Below are 21,160 nucleotides of genomic sequence, written 5' to 3'. Positions count from 1 at the left end.
CAGGTCCTGTGCTGACACAAACCCCATGGCCAGGCTACATCATGTGGCATGCCCACAGTGCTCATCTCAGGCTGGCTGGTTTTAGGAAGCAGCCATCCCACTGTGGTGCATACAAAGCTCATTTTCCCTCTTCTGCCTCTTGGGAATGGGAGAGCTGCTTAGTCCCTGCCCTACTTTGTCTAGTCTTGAGGGTCGCTGAGGGTGTGCTTGAATGACAGACTTGCAACGTTCTTCTTGTTCTCTCTTCAGGTTCAACGTCCTGTCCCTCTGACACCTGCCAACCCCAGTATGCCCCCGCTGCCGCAGGGCTCCCTCACCCAGGAGGAGCTCATGGTCTCCATGGTTACTGGCCTGGCCTCTCTGACATCCAGGACCTCCATGGGCATTCTCGTGGTCGGAGGAGTGGTCAGTGATACCTGCTTTGGGGAGGGGCCACTGGGGCTCAGTGAGTGTTGTCTGCCCTGGGGACCTGTGTGGCTAGAGCTCATTCACATAGTCATTCCACTGAGATATCACTCAGCTAACAGGATGTTTTCCCATTTTCTGGATATGGCTCACAGAAACCCAGAGCTAGTGTGAACTCTCCCCGTCTGACACTGAGGCCTCTTCTTCAACAGCAAATAGGGAACAGGGAGCAACTAAAGGTCTAAAAGGAGGAGGCCCACCTGGCCCCTTGACCTTCCCTCTCCTGCCTCTGGATGGCGCTGACCCAAGCCAGCAGGCTGTCCTCTGGTTTCTGTGGGGCTCACCTTGTTCTGACTCAATACTTTTCTGCCACAGTCCCTCACATCTGAGGTCCCTGATGGTGTTGGCAAGCTCTCATGCTCTTTTGTAGACTATGGAGAGGCAGAGTGATGGCAGAGTGTGACTGTCACAAGCACTGTCAGGAGTTGCTTTCCCAGCATGTAGTACAAGCTGGATCAGCCAAGGCCCCTTCCCCAGACTGAGCTAGTGGCCTAGAAGAGGCATGGTCTGCAGCACTGGCCCTTGACAGACCCTTCAATAACATCTGTTTACTTAGCTAAACAGCCTGTGCATTAACCTCCCACCACATTCCTTCTTTGTGAATGAAGAAATTTAGAAGTAAACTGGCCCAAGTTCATACAGCCAGGATGATGGGTGACATGAAAGCTTTGATGCTGAGCTCCAAGCCCCATTCTGTGACTAGACTACAGCTGTGAGGAGCGATGGGGAATTCTGCTTCTTGTTGCCATCACAATAAGCTATTGCTTTGGATCATCTGTGTTTCTCTTTAAGAAGCCTGTTTCTCAGGTTGGGGCTGAAGCTCAGCAGGAAAGAGCTTGCCTAACATGTGCCAGGCCCTGTATTCTATCCCATCATTAAAAAACAAAACAAAACAAAACAAAAAGCCCTCACCTAGATCAGGATAGTGGTCCTAACCGTAAGTTATGTCCTGTGGCCAACACCTAGTTTCCCTCACTTCCAGATGGAGTCCTGGATAGTCCCTGTCCTCTTAGCCTCCGTGGGGTCCAAATTGACCATGCATCTTTACAGGTGTGGAAAGCAGTGGGCTGGAGACTCATTGCCCTCTCCTTTGGACTATATGGCCTCCTGTATGTCTATGAGCGGCTGACCTGGACCACCAAGGCCAAGGAGAGGGCTTTCAAGCGCCAGTTTGTGGAATATGCCAGTGAAAAGCTGCAGCTCATTATCAGTTACACTGGCTCTAACTGCAGCCATCAAGTCCAGCAGTGAGTTGCCCCGGGCCCTGAGGGAGGGCACCCCAATAGGTGGGCTCTCCTCACCTCCCTTTCAGCCTGGCCTGAAGCTAGCATCATAAGCCCCAGGACTTTGGCAGGGTAGTGCCAGCTTTGTGTCCAGGGATGACAGAGGGGTCCAAGGCTGAGGTCAGGTAAGCCTCCATTGTTCCAGCAGGGGAAGATAGTCTGAAAATGAAGGAAATTTTAAAGGTGGAAATGTAGCTCAGTTGGCAGAGTGCTTGCCTAGCACGCATGATGCCCTGGGCTTGATGCCCTTGTCATGCAGACCAGGCATTTATGTCTTACACCTGTAATCCCAGGACTCAGGAGGATCACCTCTGGGTGTACAGGGAGTTTGGAGCCAGCTTGGGCTGCCTGAGACTCTGTCGCTAAGTAAATCTCTATCTTGGAACAGAGAGAAGGCAGGTAGTTGTGCTGCTCTGTGCTGCCTCTCTCTGTCTTTGTCTCTCAGATCTCAGACGAGATAGGCCAGCATAGTCTCAAACTCAGGCCAGTCTTCTGGCTTCAGCCTCACGAGTCCTGGATTGCAGGCATGGCCTGCCGTGCTTGTTCTGTTTGAGTGTCCTCTAATTGTGGTGTGGCAGGCCCTCTGCACTAGCTTCCCCCTTACTCCTGTGGCTGTGAGCTGGGTGTTTGATTGGTATGTACTTTCTCAATGCCTCTGTTGGTAGACAGCTTGCCTTCCATGCATCCAGGCCTGAGTTAATCCCTAGCAACACACGCGCACACACGCACGCGCGCGCGCGCACACACACACACACACGCACGCACGCGCGCACCCACAAGGACACTGAGACTTCGAGATGAGATGAGTTCCTTTCCTTGCTACTTAGCTGATGAGCATCAGAGTCAGGATCCTGCCTCTCGTGTCCAGGTTAGGTTAACCGCTGGACTTCTGTGCCTCCTGCGCTGATACCCAGTGTCTTTGGTGTGAGCATGAGGAACTGTTGTGGTTTTAGCAGAGATGGAAAGGATCCCAAAAAGCAGGCCTGCAGGCTAGAGCACATGGGATGGGCTCAGTTGCTCCCTTGTGATGGGTGGATTAGTCACCAATAGGACCCTGCCTAAACAACTTGATGTGTCCAATTGATCCTACCCCTGTCCCCTCAGGGAATTGTCAGGGACATTTGCTCATCTGTGCCAGCAAGTTGACATCACCCGAGATAATCTGGAACAGGAAATTGCTGCCATGAACAAGAAAGTCGAGGCTCTGGATTCACTTCAAAGCAAAGCCAAATTGCTCAGGTGAGTGACCTAGTAGCCAAGCTGGGGCAGTTGGGGCTTGTCTGCCATCTGGTGTCTCCAGTGTAGACACCAGGAGCTCTTTAGGGATTTAGTGCTCTTGCGAAATGTTTGCCAGGCTCTGTGGGGGACAGTGCTAGTGCTGGAAGCTTGCTGCACAGTGGCTCCTCAAGGATGGGGAATGACCAAGACAGTGTTGTGACGCTGTAGCTCACGGCTTGCCTTCCTCTGAAGCGCAGGGCCTTAGCACTTGGCACAGCTGTCCCAGCCAGTTTTTGTTGTCCCTGGAGGAGTGAGTCATCAGCTCTTTTCTTTCTTTCTTTTTTTGTTTTTGTTTTGTTTTGTTTGAGGCAGGATCTGTTTGTAGCCCTGGCTGGCCCAGAACTTGCGATGTGAATGAGGCTACTCTCAAACTCACTGAGATCCATCTACCTGTTCTTTTCCTTAGTGCTGGCATTAAAGGTGTGTGCCACCATGCCCACCTTAGCTCTGCTTTCTAATAGGAAAGTTGGTAGCTGTGGGAGCTGAGTCCTTTGTCTGGAGCTACACAGGAAATGGCCAGATGGAACTTGGGGTACAGGTGGCCTGCACTTTGGTTCTCCTTGCCCTCTGTGAGATTTGCTACCCATGTCCACTCTGAGCCCAGGATCAGGGGTGCATAGCACCAGGTCTCCTCAGGAGCAGGCTTGCTGGTCTCTGTAGAACTCAGAAGTTTTCTGGGAGGAGGATCAGTTAGAGGAGCCACATTCTGGGTTCTGGCCCTGTACTCCCTCAGCTTGCCTGTGTCCTGCGGCTTCCATCTGTGAGATGACTGAGATGACACTGTAATGTCATGACAGCCACAGCACAGCTGAAGGTAGAAGTACTCTGTGTGCTGAGTCCTCGGCCTGCTCAGGCTGTGATAACATCAGCTCGTGGGGACCTGGGCTTCCTGCCCCCACCTCTGATGTCAGAGGCCCACGGGGGCAGAGCTGGTGAAGAGGTACTCAGAGGCTTTCAGCTCTAGCCTGGATGGGTCAGTGGACTTTCCCTCCTTTGTCTGGCCTGTGCAGATGTGCCCCTCCTCCCTCCTGCCCATTACCAAGAACAGACTGCTCACCCACTGGGGCTGCTTGTAGTCACAAAGACAGCTGAGCTAGCACCCAACCCATTACCTGTCAATCAAGAAAGCTAGCTTCCAGGCATTGGGATCCCAAACTAGAAAAACCTAAAACCAGTTCACTCCTGTAATCTAAGCACATGGGAGGCTGAAGCAGGAGGATGGCTGTGAGTTCCAGGCCAGCCTGGGCTACGTAGTGAGATCCTATCTCAACCAACCTCTTTTTTTAAAAAAAGTCTGGCTCTGTCCCATGAGCTTGTGACCTCCTTTTCCTCGTCTGCAAAATGGGAAAGTGCTACAAAAGGATTAAATAAAGGGTCAGACAGGCTACTATGACCTGTCACGGCAGCCATCTGTACAGAGCAATCTTGTGTTTGCAGGAATAAAGCTGGCTGGCTAGACAGCGAACTCAACATGTTCACACACCAGTACCTGCAGCCCAGCAGATAGTGGGCAGCCAGGGCGGACCTGCACTGAGAAGAGGCAGGCCCATGCCTCCCATCAGCTCCAGTCCTTGGCCACTGCAGAGAGAAGGAAAGCACCCACTGTCTCGTACCATTCTCAGCCCTTCAGCGCCAGTCACTCCCTACCCTGCAGGAAGACAGCTCGGCACCAAGGAGTCCTGCATGCCTGTGTCTGCTCATCATGTGCATTGGATAAGGTCTCCTGAAAATGGCACCCTGCAGAACGACTGTTGGGAGCCCTCACGGGCACCGGCAGACACTCCCACTTTCTCCAGCCTGAGCACAGCTGCAGAGAGAGACAATGTTGGGGGTGACTGGCTCCCCAGAAGAATTCAGGATAGTTCTGGAACGGCCAAGTTTGTCTCAGAAGGACTTGTATTTTGTGTTTGGCCCTCAGCTTTAGCACTTTCTCCCACTTGCAGAGTCGTTCAGTTGTGCTTGGTGGTCAGGCTCAGCACGCCCTGGCCTGTAGACTCAGGCAGCTCTTATGGGAAGCTGGGGACCTCTGCCTGCTGGAGCAGAGGGGGATGGCTCAGGAGGAGAACTAGGGCAATCTGCCATGGTGGTGCTGTTGGTGTGTGGCATCTCCCTTCTTGCCACTGAGGCCCTTATTCTTACTTCAGCTCTTGGCCTGTTAGTCCTGACTTATTAGTGAGAACAGGTTTGCCACAGGTGGTTTAAGGATGTAGCAGGAAGCATGGAGGAAGATGGGCGGCCTGGGATGGCTGAAGAAGGCGTCCCTGGAGAAGACCTAGGACTGAGGGGCTCACAAGGCTGGGAGGCTCATGTCATTAACCCCAGCTCATCCCCACCTTGCTGCAAGGTCCCTGTGGCCACCATTCCCTGTTCTGTATCCTCTGCTAATGGCTGCGGCTGGCCACAAAACAACATGAGAAGCCGGGCAGCCATTTTCCTACAGCTGTGACCCTTCAGCCGCTGCCTCTGACCCTGAAGCCTCCTGCTGCTGCTCAGCCTCGTAACTCTGACCTTCTCCTTGTTGCGTGCTGAAGCTGTTAATGGTCAGAGTCAGGAAGATTCGGTCACTGTCGTTGAGTGTCTGGGAAAAGCAGTTTCAGGGTGATGCTGCCTTTTTAGAACAGGTAGAGAGGCTCGGAGAGAAATCATTGGGCTCCAACCCTTCCCAGAAGCCCACAGCCAGGGCCTTCCTGGGGGACACTGTCCTGCTGGTTGGGTGCCCCATGGCCATATCCTCTCCTGCACATGTGCTCACCTGCCCCTCAGTCTACCCTGCTTGCTGCGACAGTGATGGTCTTGGCCAAGAATGGAAAGAGGCTGTGAGTGTATTGCCAGGCTGGACAGATGGGTCACCTCAGTAGGTCAGGGCAAATCAGTGTCACATAATCCCAGTGAATGTTCTTTTTTGGGAGGAAAAAAACAGAATAAACACCAATTATTTTTCAGTGTAGCCCCTGAGTAATAGATGAAAATTTGAGCTTAATAAATAAAAGTTCCATTTATATCACCAGGGAGAGCCAGTACCTGAGAGACGTTTAGCAGAGCACTTTAGTTTCTTGCTGCTAACTGTTGTGTGATCTTTGCTGGGCCACAAAAGGCGCCTGACACAGTGAGTTTGCTTCTGATATATTTAAGGTGATGCACCTGCCTGAGTTACCTGTATCTCTGCTGATCATATTGGAAACTAAAATAAAGCCCCATTGTGACCCTGTGTGAGCTCTCTGCCTGGCAGGGAAGAAGGTCTGAGAAGAAAGGACATGGCCAGCCTCCTAGGGCCTGGAGTGACTCCTGTACAGAGAGTTCTCTGTAACTGCACACATTCACTTTTCGTGTAAAACACGAGTGAGTCAGCAGCCTCCCCACTTTGCCTTCTGAGAACTTGGCCTGTGACCTTTCTTGTTTGAAGGGCTTTGGGAGTAGAAGAGGCCATTGGTGGGTTCTCCTTGCCTTCTGCATGTGTCCTTTTAACTGAGGTTGTACCCTCACCCACCAACTTTTCTGCCTCAGAAACTGAGCTCAACTGATGGTGACTGTATCCGCTCAGATTCCCAGGCCACAAATGTCACACATACTGTTCCTGATCTGCCACTTTCTGTCTAAATATCTGAGACCCTGACATCTTCCTCCTCCATTCACAGCTGCCCGGGTTGATGCGAGTACCAATTCCTACCCTGTTCCTCTCCTACACTTGCCTCTTAAGACCTTCAGCACATGCCACACCCCAAGCATCCGGAGCCCATCCAGGGTGGAGGTCCAAGTTCTCGTGTGGTTCCTCAGATCCAGCCGTCTCTCCCTGTCCCCTCTGCTTGTCTACAGGTGCCTCTGTCCTTCCTCACCCTGAACCGATCCCCTTACCCGTGCATAAGACAGGATATGCATGTGTTACAGAACAGTCATCCCACAGGACAGGGTGTGTGTCTGCCCTGCTAGAGCGGGCTCTGGAAGGGCTGTTCTGGTCTCTGAGGAGAGCAATTCTGTTCACATTTTTATCAGTCCAGGACTTTGCGGGGAGCTCAAGTGCTCCTGGAAACCTGTGGGTGGACCGAGTTCTAGGACATTCAAGTGTGTGTATGCTGAGAATTCAGCCCCTTTGTGGAAACTAAAGTTCAGAGAAATAAGACTAGCTGCTATCCTAACATCTTGGGCTGATAGGGGAGAGGAGGGAAGGCTAGAGCCAGCCTGTGCACTCAAATCTTAATTTCCCCAAGCCCATCAGCTTTCAAATGTGCCCTTTATTTTCCCCTCCGCTAGAAACACATGATCTAGTACGTGTGTGTGTGTGTGAACCAAGTTTACCAAGTGGAGGGGGGGTTCTGTTTGCAGTCTGCTGCTGCTGCTGTCCCACTGGGTGTTGGCTCACAAAGAAAGGTCTTCTAGATCTTTCCTCAGACCACACTCTGAGTTAATTCTCAGGCAAGGCCAGATTCATCCCTGCTTCATCAGCTCACTGGAAAGTGAGGAGAACCAAGGGTATGGGGGTTTTAACTGTCCAGTGACAGGGTGCCAGCAAAGCAAAGTCCAGGCCAGCCACACTGCTGCATAGTGACTCTTGTACTTAAAACAAAGAAAAAAAGAGTTTTATTTTGTTCTGAGGTAGGGTCTCATTATGTACCCCTTGGCTGGCCTAGAGCTCACTATATAGACCAGACTAGTCTTGAACTCAGAAATTTGCCTGCCTCTGCCTCCTGGGTGCTCAGGTTAAAGGCCTGTACCCACCACGTCCTGCTGTTTTTATTTTGTGTATGGCGATTCCACCTGCATGAATGTCTGTACATCGTGTGTATCGAGTGCCTGCAGAGGCCAGAAGAGCGTGCAGGATCCACAAGCACACAAAGATTCAACAGATGTAAGCAGTTGGCCTAGTAAATAATGACTACAGGCTTCCGAGCCAGGCATGGTGGTGCACATGTGTAACTCATGGCACTTGGGAGGACCAGAGGTCTAAAGAGACATTTGGCTATGTAGTAAATTACAAATCTAGGTCAAGGCCCTGTCTCTGAGGGTGAGAGAATCCCTGCAATTGATTTGCCCAATGTACAGGAGGCTCTAGGTTTGATTCCCAATACTCCGACAAAAATTCCTGCCTGAGCCAGATGGTGGTGGCACATGCCTTTAATCTCAGCACTCAGGAGGCAGAGGCAGGTGGGTCTCTGTGAGTTTGAGGCCAGCCTGGTCTAAAAAAGACTCCAGGACAGCCAGGACTACAAGAGAAACCCTGTCTCGAAAAGCAAGGGGGGGGGGGGAAGCCAACCTTTATGGAGCTTGTCTGTGAATAAGAGCCAAGATCAATTCCTTAAATGTCAAGAGGTCAGAAGATAAGTGTGTAAGGAAGGTGTGGAAAGGTAAGAAGATGGTGTGGTCGGAGGAGATCTTAGGTAACACCTGAATACAGCCTGGGGAGTGAAATCTGTAAAATGAATTAATCATTCTGTATATATGAACACAGGAAATTAGTACGGCAGCAGCGTTTTCTTTAACCCCACTAGCTTCCAAAATAATAGACACAAGAGACTATGATTTATTATTAAGCTGGAGGCACTATGCTGGGCTGATTCTGAGCTATTCTAATCCGACTGTCCTTAAAACCCACATAAAAGCCAACCATTCGCCAATGCCTGTCACTTGCCAATCTGATGGCTCGCGGGCAGCTTCTGCTCCATCAATCTGTCCTCATGGCCACGTGCTCACGCTCCATTCTCCCCACGGGGACTTCTTCCTCGCCTCCTGCCATCTCTTCTGCCTCTCTTCCCCTCCTCCTGGTCTCTAGACCCCAAGGCCAGGAACCTAAGCTCCGCCTACCTCTCCTGCCCCGTCATAGGCTTCAGCATCTTCATTATCCAATCAGAGATAACCGGGGAACATTCCTTATATCACATTGGTACAGGAGATTGTTTAACATTCATAACAATGCCTGTGGCAGGGCAGTAACTTGATCTCAGGGCAAGACACTCCCCACTTCAGTTCAATAAAAGGATATATATATATATATATATATATATATATATATATATATATATATATATATATAATAAACTATATACAGTAAGATCAATTATGAGATAATCAGGAAAACCATATATAAAAGTTACATGCATAGTGCTTAGTTTATATGTATTGGCAATTTAGGAGAAAATACTATCTAAACTATTTTGGTGAGTCTAAAGTTCTAAACCTAATCCAATCTCTATCATATCTTGTATCTATCAGCCTAAAAACATCTAGACTGTAAAACATCTCCTTAACTCCCAAGCAACTGAGCTTAATTGTAAAACTATAGTCTTCAACCTCATCAGACTTGAGAAGGAATAAAATTAAATGAGTAAGCAGGAAGTACAGGTAAGCAGCTTCCAAAACAAAAATAAATATAACAGAGACAGTTCGCTGCCTGGACAGTCACCTAAAATCTTCATATACCATTGGAGTCTCTGACTTGACTTTATCTTTGCTGTCAGTTGGAAGGTGGCACCCACATTGAGGTGGGCTTTCCCCCCGTCAATCACTGCCTCACATGTCAATCCTTTGTCAACCCGCCCCCAGACAGTGTTGGCATTTCTTCAGTCAAGTTGACACCAAAGGTAACTTTCAGAGCATTTTCTTTTCTCTTCTTTCCCTTTCCTCCCCACCTTCTTTCTTTGTTTTTGGAGACAGGGTTTCTCTGTGTAACAAGCCCTCATTTTGTAGACCAGGCTGAACTCAGAATGAACTAACAGAGGCCTGCCTGCCTCTGCCTCCTGAGTATTGGGGTTAAAGACATGTGCCACCATGCCCAGCACCTTTCCTCTCTTTATGAGTTCATCTGTGTATCTCTCTCTCTCTCCATACACACACACACACACACACACACACACACACACACACACACATATATATACACACATGTATATATATACATATATATGTATGTATGTGTGTATATTATATAGTCCAGGCTGGCCTTGAACTCACAAAGATCCACTTGCTTTTTGAGTGTTAGGATTAAAAGCATGTGTCACTGTGACTTTTGGTTTTATTTAGCTTCAAATTCATGATCCTTTTGCCTCTGTTGTCCTGTCCAGTGCCACCACACCCACATAATACATTGGACTTTCTCAAATGTTACAAGACCACAAGAAAAAAGATTGCAATACCTTCCATGTCCAACCCCTAAGAAAGGGGGACCGGATGCTTTGACCTCTTGTCTACTAACGTGACACAGTGTATTGTTTTTTTGTTTTGAGACAGCTTCCTGCTCTATAGCCCTGTCTGTCCCACAGGCTGGCCTTGAGCTCACAAAGATGCCTGCCTCTTGCCTACTTACTGAGTGCTTGGGATCAAAGGTGTGGGCTACCACACCCATGGAGTTGCATTGATTTAAGTGCTCTGGCAAGGCACTTCATCTCTGCTGCATGAGTTTTTTTCTCCCCCTCCACCTCACCCCCAGTATTGCGCATAGAATAGAAATTGTTATGCCCAGATCATGAGACCATCAGAAGTCTGAAGTTGTGTGCAAAAGCAAAGAGCCTTTATTCTGCAGAGATCCAGTGCACTGGTGTCCCTACCTATGCAAAGCAAGATGGCAAAAAGCCCAAAGTTGAACATGTAGGCTTTTTTATAGGTCATCAAGGGAGGTATCAAGGCGGGCTAGGTAATATTTACCTCTTTTGGCACAGATCAGGAGCAAGGGTACAAGTACGTCTGGGATTGGTTAGGGCTCAGGTAGGCTAGGGGCTCTCTGAATTGGTTCAAACCAGCCTAAACTGGTAGGTGTTCCTGAGGCTACTGACTCCAGTAAGGAGTTAGGGGTTCTTCAAACTGGTAGCTAAGCAATCTTATCTTCCTCAGGCCAGGGTTCCTGGCTGCTCCTGACTGGTTGGCCAAGGACTATGGCTTTTTCAGGAATTTTTTTTTTTTTTTTTTTTTTAAGACAGGGTTTCTCTGTATAGCCTTGGCTGTCCTGGACTCGCTTTTTTTTTTTTGAGGCAGGGTTTCTCTGTGTAGCCTTGGCTATCCTGGACTCACTTTGTAGACCAGGCTGGCCTCAAACTCAGTGATCCGCCTGCCTCTGCCTCCTGAGTGCTGGGATTAAAGGCGTGCGGCACCACACCTGGCTAGGAATTTGTTTACAAGACTCTGACAGAAACTCCTGCCTCGTCACCAGAGTGACATTTGTACAATCACTGAGCCCTTCAGTACTTGCAGCCTAAAATATGTATCATTACATTGGCTTGTTGAATGAAGCCAGTGAGACCAAACAGGCTCCTTACCGTAGACTCCACAATATTTATTTCAAGAGTCCTCCAAGGCTATGAGAAACACAGTGCCCTTGAGAATACCTAAAGAAAAACACTTACCCAGCACCACACAAACTTGGTGTACTGGAACACATCTGTAATCCCAGCACTAGGGGAGGTAGAGGCTGCAGGGTTAAAAAGGAGTTGGGAAGATTCCTCATGACACAGTGAGTTTGAGGCCAGCCTGTACTACATTAAATTTTGGCTGAAATCTTACAGGATCTATATATTGTAATTTTCCCCCTGACTTCTCTCCCTCAGTCCCCACCCTATTAAATCTTTGCCTCCGAACTCAGGACCTCTGGAAGAGCAGACAGTGTTGTTAACCTCTGAGCCATCTCTCCAATGCGATTTTTCTCTCTTTAAAAAAAAAAAAAAAAAAAAAAAAAAAAAAAAGAGCCGGGCGTGGATGTGTACACCTTTAGTCCCAGGACTCGGGAGGCAGAGGCAGGCGGATCTCTGCGTTTGAGGCCAGCCAGGTCTACAAAATAAGTCCAGGACAGTCAAAGCTACACAGAGAAACCTTGAAAGCCGGGACGCTTTGCCTAGGTCCACCCATCCTCAACCACTCGCAGCTTCACATCAGGAAATTGCGTAGCCGGGCCACTGACCAATCAGAACCTGTCCTCCTAGTAGCCATGCCATTATGTAAAGTTGGAGTTGGTAGACTTGGCATTATCAGTTAACCAATCGGTAGTGAGGCCCTACTAAGTCCCACCCCCAAATTGAAACTGCCGCTTCCGGATGCGAAATAAACGTTTGTCTGAAGTCCTGGCTCTTCCAATTGGCCAATCAAGACAGCGGCGGAGGCCCCGCATCTGCGTTACAAAGGGGCAGAAGAGGCGGAACCCCGGACTGCTGGGAACCTCGGCGTCAGGGTGGAGAGCGATCAAGACTCTTCCTCCAAGGAGGCCGCTGGTCTTGGGACCAGAGAGGTGTGCCTACGTCCGGCTAGACGGGTAGAGAAGGGCCAAGCGCCCAGACCCGGTGTGCACCGTGTGGGTGCGCGTTGAGTGAGAGGCTGCGGTCTGCTCTGCTCGCCCCCTGCATCGTGCACCCAGACCCAAGCCCCCGGGGCCATGTGGGACGACAAGGCTGGGAAAGGGCCGGCGGGGTCTGGTGCTGGTGGAGGAGTCCAAGCCTGGGGCTGTGAGAGAGGTGGGAAGCGCCACTCTGCACTGCGATCATCTCTTCCAGAAGAAAAAGAAGTGTCCCTAAGCTGAACTTATGAGGGACCAAAGCTGGCTGGAGAAGGAGGAGGTTTCCCAGGATCTTACCAACTCTGTCAGGGCCAGGCTTTCCTAAGTGCAGACCCCTAATCGGGAGTCTTATTTCAACATAGGCCTATTTGCCCCAGAGCACAGCCAATAGAGCAGAGAAATGATTCCACTCAAATGCGGCTGTGTGAACTAATGAATGTACTGGAGTTACTATGGCAACTTTTATGACCCAAAGGCAGCTGCATCACTGACACCGCCCCCCCCCCCCCATGCATGGCTTCTGATTTACCCCTGCCCTAGGAGGAGCAACCTTGAGGAGGGGGCTTCTCCTAACAGGAGGGAGATGTTTGAATGTCAGGGGAAATAGCCACTGCCCAGCAACAAGGAACCTACTTTTTGGAAAAAAAAAAAAATTTATTTATTATGTATACAGTGTTCTGCCTGCACACCCGAAGAGGGCACCAGATCTCATTACAGGTGGTTGTGAGGCACCACATGGTTGCTGGGAATTGAACTCAGGACCTCTGGAAGAGCAGAGAGTGCTCTTAACCTCTGAGCCATCTCTCCAGCCCAGGAACCTACTTTTGATACTCACTTTTTTGTTGTTGTTTTGTTTGTTTTTGTTTTTCGAGACAGGGTTTCTCTGTGTGTAGCCCTAGCTGTCCTGGACTCACTTTGTAGACCAGGCTGGCCTCAAACTCACAGGGATCTACCTGCCTCTACCTCCCGAGTGCTGGGATTGAAGGCTTTTGATAACTTAATAGCTGTGCAACCTTGCGGTACATGTGCAGAGAAGAGGTTTGGTGCTGCAGGTCCTGGGTTCAATGCTAGCACTGGCTAACACAAGTTACTAAGCTTTGACTTAGCATTGGAGTAATTTCTGTATGATAAAGGAATCAGATTAACTTGAAAAACAAACAAGCAAACCAAAAAACTATTTTATTTGTTTTAATTCATTTATTTATTGTTTGTGAGTACTTTATATGCAGAAGAGGGCATCAGATCACATTATAGATGGCTGTGAGCTACCATGTGGTTGCTGGGAATTGAACTCAGGACCTCACGGCGCTCTTAACCACTGAGCCTTCTCTCCAGCCCCCATTTTCTTATTGGTGTGTGGGCATGGGCAAGCACACGCCATGATACATATATGAAGCTAAGAAGACAATCTGAGGGAGTCAGTTCTCTTCTTCCACCATGTAGGCCCTGAGAATTGAACTCAGATTGTTAAGCTTGGCAGCAAGCACCTTTAGCCATTACGCCGTCTCCCAGGCCCCAGGAATCAGATTACATAGGGAAGGTCCAGTGGGAGTCTTAGTCTCTTGGCGGGCTAGGAAGCACACCTTAGCAGGGTTAATAGTGATGGACTTTAATTTTTTTTATTTTTTTATTTTTTGGTTTTTCGAGACAGGGTCTCTCTGTGTAGCCTTGGCTGTCCTGGACTCGCATTGTAGACGAGGCTGGCCTCGAACTCACAGCGATCCACTTGCCTCTGCCTCCCGAGTGCTGGGACTAAAGGTGTGCACCACTACTCCCTGCGTGATGGACTTTTATTGAGTGCTGTACTAAGGGTTTAACACACGCTGCCCAGTGTCGGACCCCTTGACAGCCTGGTAGGGTAAGCACTATGCTACCCTATTTAGCAGGTGAGGACCAGAGGCACCGAGAGGTTAAGTAACCAGGGTGAGGCCACAGAACTAAGGAGGATCCCAGTGATGCTTTTTTTTTTTTTTTTTTTTTTTTTTTTTTTTTTTTTTGGTTTTTCGAGACAGGGTTTCTCTGTGTACCCTTGGCCATCCTGGACTCACTTTGTAGACCAGGCTGGCCTCGAACTCAAAGCGATCCGCCTGCCTCTGCCTCCCGAGTGCTGGGATTAAAGGCGTGCGCCACCACGCCCGGCCTCCCAGTGATGCTTTGAATCCAGGCTTGTTCGACATAGTCCTCCTCCTTACCTTTCGTCCTTGCTGTTTTGATGTCAGGTGGAACCTAGCCTGGGCACCTCCTGTGAAGAAACGACAACCCAGAGCCGGTGACCTTGCTGTGAGAGGCGGTGGCCCATGCCCAAGAAGGCGGAGACTCAAGACCCCCTTCAGCTTCGGCTGCTCAGTGTGGAGCTGCTGAAGCAGCTGTGGGCCGGCCATGATGCCATGTGTCGGTCGGTGGCCAGAGCAGTGTCAGAGGTGGGTGGCCATCTTGGTAATGGCCAGGTAGAGGCAAAGACCACCTATCTCTTGTGACTATGTTCAAACCTCCAGGGTCAACTTTATCCTATGCACCCATTTCACTGATAGTGTAGAGTAGGGCGAGGATAAGACTGGCCTGGGACACTCCAAGACCACAGCAGGGTAAAGACCTATGTGTCCAGAGCAGGCCAGAGTAGCTGGGCAGTGGCCAGCCTGCTGCTTGGGTAACCTGACCCTATTTCTTGCAGTCAAACCTGGACTGTAGCAGCAACAGCGGCAACTTAGAAAAGCCACTGTCCCAAGAGACTTCTTCCACTTCCTCACTGGCCCCCAGCTCACAGGACAGAAGACACGCGTGGGACCCACTGGACAGTCCTCGAGATGACATGTTTGATATGTCCTGGGACGGCAAGGCTAGCTCCAGGGCGGACTCTCTCCCACCTGCCATATGCCAACACCCGGAAGCCCAGGATGGACTGGGGTCCCCCTCAGAGCCATTGCTAGCCACTGAAGGTCTGAAGGGGCCAATGCCTTTGACAGGACCAAAAGGTCTGGGGCCTCACAAGACACAGGCCCCAAGGTCTGGCCTGTCACAACCAAGCAGGCCGTCTAAGGTAAGCCAGAGTTCCCAGAAATCACAGGGAGCTTTCTTGAGCCACCGTTTCCCTGATAAACTCTTCCTGGAAAAGCTTCTCCTGGAGGGGTTACAGCTTCCAGAGGGTTCAGTGTGACGTGCCCAGTAACTGCTATTAGTTCTTAGTCAGCACTTTGGGAAGAAGGAGGCGAGGCTTGTTGAACAGGTAGAAAGACTGAGGCTGGCGCTCCGGCTTGTTCAAAGCCACAACCCAAGTGGAGCCAAACTTACCTTTTTTGAGTTCCCCAGCCGAGGCTGGCGTCTAAGTTTAAGGGCTCCTGAAATGGGACCTCCTCTGGGCCAGGCCCGATGGTCTAGCCTGTACCCTCCTTGTCTACTTCCTCAGCCCAAAGTGACCTTCTCCCAGGAGCCTGCAGTATCTGAGAGCAGCTGGCGATCCCAGTCGTACCTGGGCTCTGACTGGATTACAGGTGAGGGGTAGGGTTGGACTAAGCTCAGTCTGGACACCCATGAAGGTGCTCTGTATTTGAGCATTGGTGGAGGCCAGGCTCCTGTCCTCCCTTCATCCTCTTCCGCCTCGGTACTGTCAACTGCGTGTTAGAACGCATGGGGCAGAAACGTTGCCATTTCAGCTTTTCCTTGTTAACTTTAACCATGGATGTGCGTGTTTACGTCCGAGCATGGTGTGCATGCCTGGTGCCTGTGGAGGCCAGAAGGGGGCCTCAGAGGCTGGAATTGGAGTGACAGACGGTTGTGAGCCACCTTGCGGGTGCTGGGAACTGAAGCTCTGCAAAAGCAGCCGGTTTTCTGTTTGTTTCTTTGTTTAGACAGGGTCTCTCTGTATAGCCCTGGCTGCCCTGGAATTCCCTCTATAGACCAGTCTAGTCCAGAACTCAGACCCACCTGCTTTTGCCTCCTCAGTGCTGGGACTAAACACATGCACTACCACTCCAGCCCCACCTTAGCATCTTAGTTTTTTGTTTTTATTATTATTATTATTATTATTATTATTTTTTTTTTTTTTGAGTCAGGGTCTTTCTACATAGCACTGGCTGTCCTGAAACTCCCTAAATAGAACAGGCTTCCTGGAACTCACAGAGATCCCCTAGCCTCTGCCTCCTGAGTGCTAAGATTAAAGGTGTATGCCACTTCACCTCACTTTAAAAATAATTTTTTTTTTAAGCCGGGCATGGTGGCGCACGTCGTTAATCCCAGTACTTGTGAGGCAGAGCCAGTCGGAACGCTGTGAGTTCGAGGCCAGCCTGGTCTACAAAGCGAGTCCAGGGCAGCCAAGGCTACACAGAGAAACCCTGTCTCAAAAAACAAACAAACAAAATAATAATAATAATAATTTTTTAGACACACACACACAAAATAATAAAATGTAATTTTTAAAAGTATCTTAGTCTCACATCCATAACCAAGGTCCTGGTTTCTATTTCCCCCTTCCTGTGTGTAGCTCCTCTTCCTCTGTCTCTGTAAATGGCAACCTTGTGGACCTAGTAAGTCAGGCTATGCTCTTGGGCCCAGCCTTGATTCTGCCTGCCTTTACATATTGCATGTCCGGGAGCTGGGCGTGGTGGCACACACCTGTATTCCCAGCGCTCGGGAGGCAGAGGTAGGTGGATCTCTGTGAGTTCGAGGCCAGCCTGGTCTACTAAGTGAGTCCAGGACAGCCAGGGCTACACAGAGAAACCCTGTCTCAAAAAAACAAAACCAAAAAATCAACACATATTGCATGTCCTGACCACAGTACAATCGCTAGTACTTCCTTAGTATATTTCTAGAGTCCATGACTTCTCTCTAGCTGCCCTCCCCACAAACCTGCCCACCCACCCCCCATAGCCCCCACCCCCACTTTCCTTCACCTCTTAGCCTTGAGGTCGAATCCTATAAAAACATGGCCAACCTGATTTTGACACTCTTTGTCCCCAGATCATCTCAGACTCCCAGCCTTGTCTCTCCACCCTCACCCCTCACTGTGCCCTGGCCATGCTCCCCTCCTGACTGTTCCTCACACATGCCAAGAGCCTGCCTGTCCCAGGGTTTTTGCCCATGTTTTCATCACCTACGGGGTATTCTTTTTATTTGTTTTTGTGACTTCCTTGGTCTGTGATCTGGTCACTGTGTCAGACTTCTCTTGGAACCTCTGCCCTGTGACACTCAGCCACCTGGCTCTGGCCTCCAGCTTCCTAGAATCTATCTTTCTTTTAAGATTTATTTATTTATTATGTATATACTGCTCTGCCTGTACATACACTTGGAGGCCAGAAGAGGGCACCAGATCACATTATAGATAGTTGTGAGCCACGATGTAGTTGCTGGGAATTGAACTCAGGACCTCTGGAAAAGCAGTCAGTGCTCTTAACCGCTGAGCCATCTCTCCAGCCCTCGGTGTTGAATCTGTCATCCTTCAGAATGCAGCCTCCTCAGAGTGGGAGCCTCGTCCAGCTTCCTGCTCTTCCCCAGCTAACAGGGCTGTAAGCCAGATGCATGCACATAATCTCTGCACTGGGAGGCAGTAGCAAAAGTGTTGAGTCGGGGGCCAGCCTGGGCTACATGAGACCTTGTCTCTAAAACAAAAGTACGCGCCAGGTGGTGGTGGCACGCAACCATTAATGAACCACAGCACTCAGGGAGGCAGAGGCAGATGGATCTCCTCCGAGTTCGAGGCCAGCCTGGTCTACAAAGTGAGTTCAGGACAGCCAAGGCTACACAGAGAAACCCTGTGTCAAAAAGCAAAACAAAACAAGCTAAGCAGGGCATGGAGGCACACACCTTTAATCCTAGCCCTGAAGAGGTAGGGGGAGTTCAGTCACTGTGAGTTCAAGGCCAGTCTGGTCTATAGAGAGCGAGTTTCAGGGCAGCCAGGGCTACGTAGTTACTGTCTCTCAAGTGAAATAAGTGTGTGAGCGTGCTGACTAGAGCAGGGCAGGTTCACACTCAAACACAGCTGCCACTCACAGAGGGTCACTCGTCCTAGGAGCGATGTGGGGCCCCTGCCCGTCTAGACTCAGCTCACCCACTGGTGCTTTGCTCATCCCAGGGTCCCTAGACAGTTGCTCTCCAGTCACCAGGAAACCCGAGGCCTTCTTCTCTATGCTGCAGAGGTTTCGAGAAACCAACAAAGACGATTGTGTTTGCAGCTCCCCCGAGTAAGCAGGGGTGCACGGGGCATGCCTAGGGTGGTTGGGGGGACTCCACCACTCACCCTGCTCACCTCTCTCTCCACCCCCAGAGCTGTGTTCCCAGGTCTACAGGAAAGCAGTGGTGTGGAAGAGGACCACGAATGTGAGTGTACACTTGCACCAGGTCACTCCGAGCTGGGAACTCGGGGAGGTGGGGCAGTCTGGTATCTGAACAGTGTGGGACCCATCCTATCCTGAGACTTTGGTTGGCCCTAGGTCCTGCCCTCTGTCACCACCTCTGTCCAGAAGTTGTCAAATGGCCAGGTATAGCTCTCCCCCTGGAGGACATGCCTCCCTGAACTTAGGTGCGGACCTAAGTCTTTGGGAGGAAAGTGGCTGTAAAATACTGGCTCAGAGTGACTCCTCAGTGAATGGTGTAGCTTGTATGACTATGGACAGCCTGCAGCCCTGGCACCAAATTCCCTGGCTTAGTGAGACTGCTGTATCATGGGACTCACAGGTGTGTACTGTTACCGGGTCAACCGACGCCTGTTTCCTGTGCCGGTGGATCTGGGTGCCCCTTGCCGTCTTTGTGGGACACCCCGGGACCAGAGGGGCCCTGAGACTCTGGAGGAGCCCGCGCAAGTCAGGTGAGTGGGATATCGAGAGCATTGGGATCCCAGGGGTCCCCAGTGAATAGTTTCAGCTAGGATGGGGTGCAGAATGTGGCCCCTGATGATTTTGGCGCTCTGCCCTCTTACCCAGGGTGAGCATCCCCCTATCCATCCTGGACCCTCCACACCGATATCGAATTCATAGACGGAAGAGCTTTGATGCATCTGACACTCTGGCTCTGCCTCGGGTAAGCTGCCTGCCCTAACAGGGAAAAGGCAAGGGTATATGGGGCCAGGATCCTGAGCTAGCTTTGAGGAGAGAGCTTGCTCCAAGGCGGGTGCAGGCTTTGGCCTTCACCTGTGTAGATGTGGCACCTGTCCCCAACATGGTATCTACGATGGGTGTCTACATGGGCCCTGTTCACTGAGGTCTTGGGCACCACATGCATAGCTCTTAGGAGGGCTGTTCCCCAGAGCCACAGCAGCCACTGTCTAACCCTAGCCCTACACAGGCCACAGAGGCAGAGTGGAGCTGGTGGGAGGGTTGGATTTGAACTCAGACCTTTCTGTGTCCCATTTCCTAGTCAGGATGGGAGTCAAAGGGTGTTCTGCCTACGCCTGGTGGAGGACAGAGTAGCTGTAATTGGGAGAAGAGAAGAGGGAAAAGACCCTTTGGCTCCCATATAAAGTGGGTAGAAAGGGGCCCACCTTAGTATTGGGGTCCTGAGAGTGGCTTGGTGAAGTCATGCAACTTGAGTGTTCAGGGGCAACTCCAGTGTGGGAAGGACTCCACTAATATCCAAATCCTCTCCTATCTTGGGGAGTGTTGGGGTGGCCAGGTCAACAGGGACAGAGATTGGGGTGTCTAGGGTAACCAGTGGGTAGATGGAGCTGCCCCCTTCCTCTGCAAGGGAGGACATTGTGGCTGCTCAGAGTTTTTTTTCCCAAAGGTACAGCTGGCAGATGCCTTTAACCTTTGCTCTTCACAGCACTGTCTGCTGGGCTGGGACATCCTCCCTCCAAAGTCTGAGAAAAGATCTGTCCCCAAGAGCCTGGACCTCTGGTCTTCTGTCTCCTGTGGATCGCAGCGCCGGCATCTGTCCACCACCAGCCCATCCCTCCTGGTAGGGTCCAGCCTGGGGTGGGAAAGTATCCAGGTGGGGTAGGTCCCGTCAAGATGGGGAGCCCTCCAACTTGGACACTCCTGGGCACCTGCTTCAGTCTAACCTAGAAGGTGGCCCCCACTGGCAGGTGCAGGAGGGGCTGAGGGTGGTGCCACCTATCCCCTAGTGACCCCTAATATGTTCCTATTCATCTGTCCCTTAGTAGCTCCCCAACACCTCCCCATTTACCTTGCAGGCCTTGCCAGCACAGGTCCCACCACCGATCTGGTCAGAGCCTCAGGCTCTCCAGCCCAGTCCATCCCACTAGATTGACTACCACGAAGGGACAGTATTCTGCTAGCCCCCTCAGCTTCCCCTGAGGATGTCGCACCTGAGAGCTGGAAGCCCTCAAGATGAGGCTGAAACCTGACAAGATGCCAAGTGGCTCTGCTGTCTCTCCTGGATCGGGCAGATGAGAGGGTCCAGGTCTGGCCCGTCTACCTCCCCGGGGTCTAGAAAGTAGGGACTCTAGGGTAGAGGGGAGGAAGAGCTGTGACTAGTGTGTGAATAAAGCTCAGGGCCCTACACTTCCTGTCCCAGTGGAAGCCTGTCTTTCCTGATGGTGATGGTCCCCTCGATGTCCAGGTGTCCTGGTCTCAGCTGGGCTCACTTTGCCTAAAGGAGACACTGGCTACCCGGAGGAGGACACCCATCCCTGGGAGTGTGACCTGTCTGTGTTTTGCATTAGGGTCTCACACAGCCCAGGCTGGCCTGGAACTCATAATGTAGCAAAGGATGACCTTGAACTTCTTATCCTTCTGCCTCCACCTCTCGAATATTAGGGTTACGGGCATGTACTGGACCCTGCTCTGGATTCTAGCTTTTCCTGTAGCTCTCAGATCTAGACAGATGGCTGTCTACCAGACTGATGGGGGCATGAGTCCCCAAGGCAGGCTAGAGCCAAGGTCAGTGCTAAAATCTCTCAGGCCTGGGGAGCTGGCTCAGTGGATAAGAGTCCTTGCTA

At 50.8% G+C, this 21,160-nt stretch overlaps 2 protein-coding genes across 6 annotated transcripts in view; both read left to right on the top strand.

Moving 5' to 3' along the window:
* The window catches only part of Mfn2 (mitofusin 2), a 30,013-nt gene extending 24,920 nt beyond the window's left edge, over positions 1 to 5,093 (top strand). For all 5 annotated transcript variants that reach the window (XM_051170972.1, XM_051170971.1, XM_051170975.1 and 2 more), the window contains 4 exons: positions 250 to 405; positions 1,516 to 1,712; positions 2,853 to 2,987; positions 4,464 to 5,093. In XM_051170972.1, the coding sequence (XP_051026929.1) occupies positions 250 to 405; positions 1,516 to 1,712; positions 2,853 to 2,987; positions 4,464 to 4,533 (558 nt within the window). In that variant the 3' untranslated portion in view covers positions 4,534 to 5,093. The remainder of the gene's footprint in view (positions 1 to 249; positions 406 to 1,515; positions 1,713 to 2,852; positions 2,988 to 4,463) is intronic.
* A 6,925-nt stretch (positions 5,094 to 12,018) lies between these two features.
* Miip (migration and invasion inhibitory protein) lies at positions 12,019 to 20,754 on the top strand. Its single transcript, XM_051171758.1, has 10 exons — positions 12,019 to 12,228; positions 14,493 to 14,693; positions 14,945 to 15,310; positions 15,677 to 15,761; positions 18,338 to 18,446; positions 18,530 to 18,582; positions 18,940 to 19,069; positions 19,185 to 19,281; positions 20,023 to 20,157; positions 20,393 to 20,754. Exons 2-10 carry the CDS (start codon positions 14,571 to 14,573, stop codon positions 20,462 to 20,464), a joined length of 1,170 nt encoding a protein of 389 aa, XP_051027715.1. The 5' UTR covers positions 12,019 to 12,228; positions 14,493 to 14,570; the 3' UTR covers positions 20,465 to 20,754.
* Positions 20,755 to 21,160: the final 406 nt, after the last annotated feature.

The sequence above is a fragment of the Acomys russatus genome, chromosome 29 (genome assembly GCF_903995435.1).
Source record: "Acomys russatus chromosome 29, mAcoRus1.1, whole genome shotgun sequence".
NCBI classification, from domain to species: domain Eukaryota; kingdom Metazoa; phylum Chordata; class Mammalia; order Rodentia; family Muridae; genus Acomys; species Acomys russatus.
This window is presented reverse-complemented; position numbering and strand designations above follow the sequence as displayed.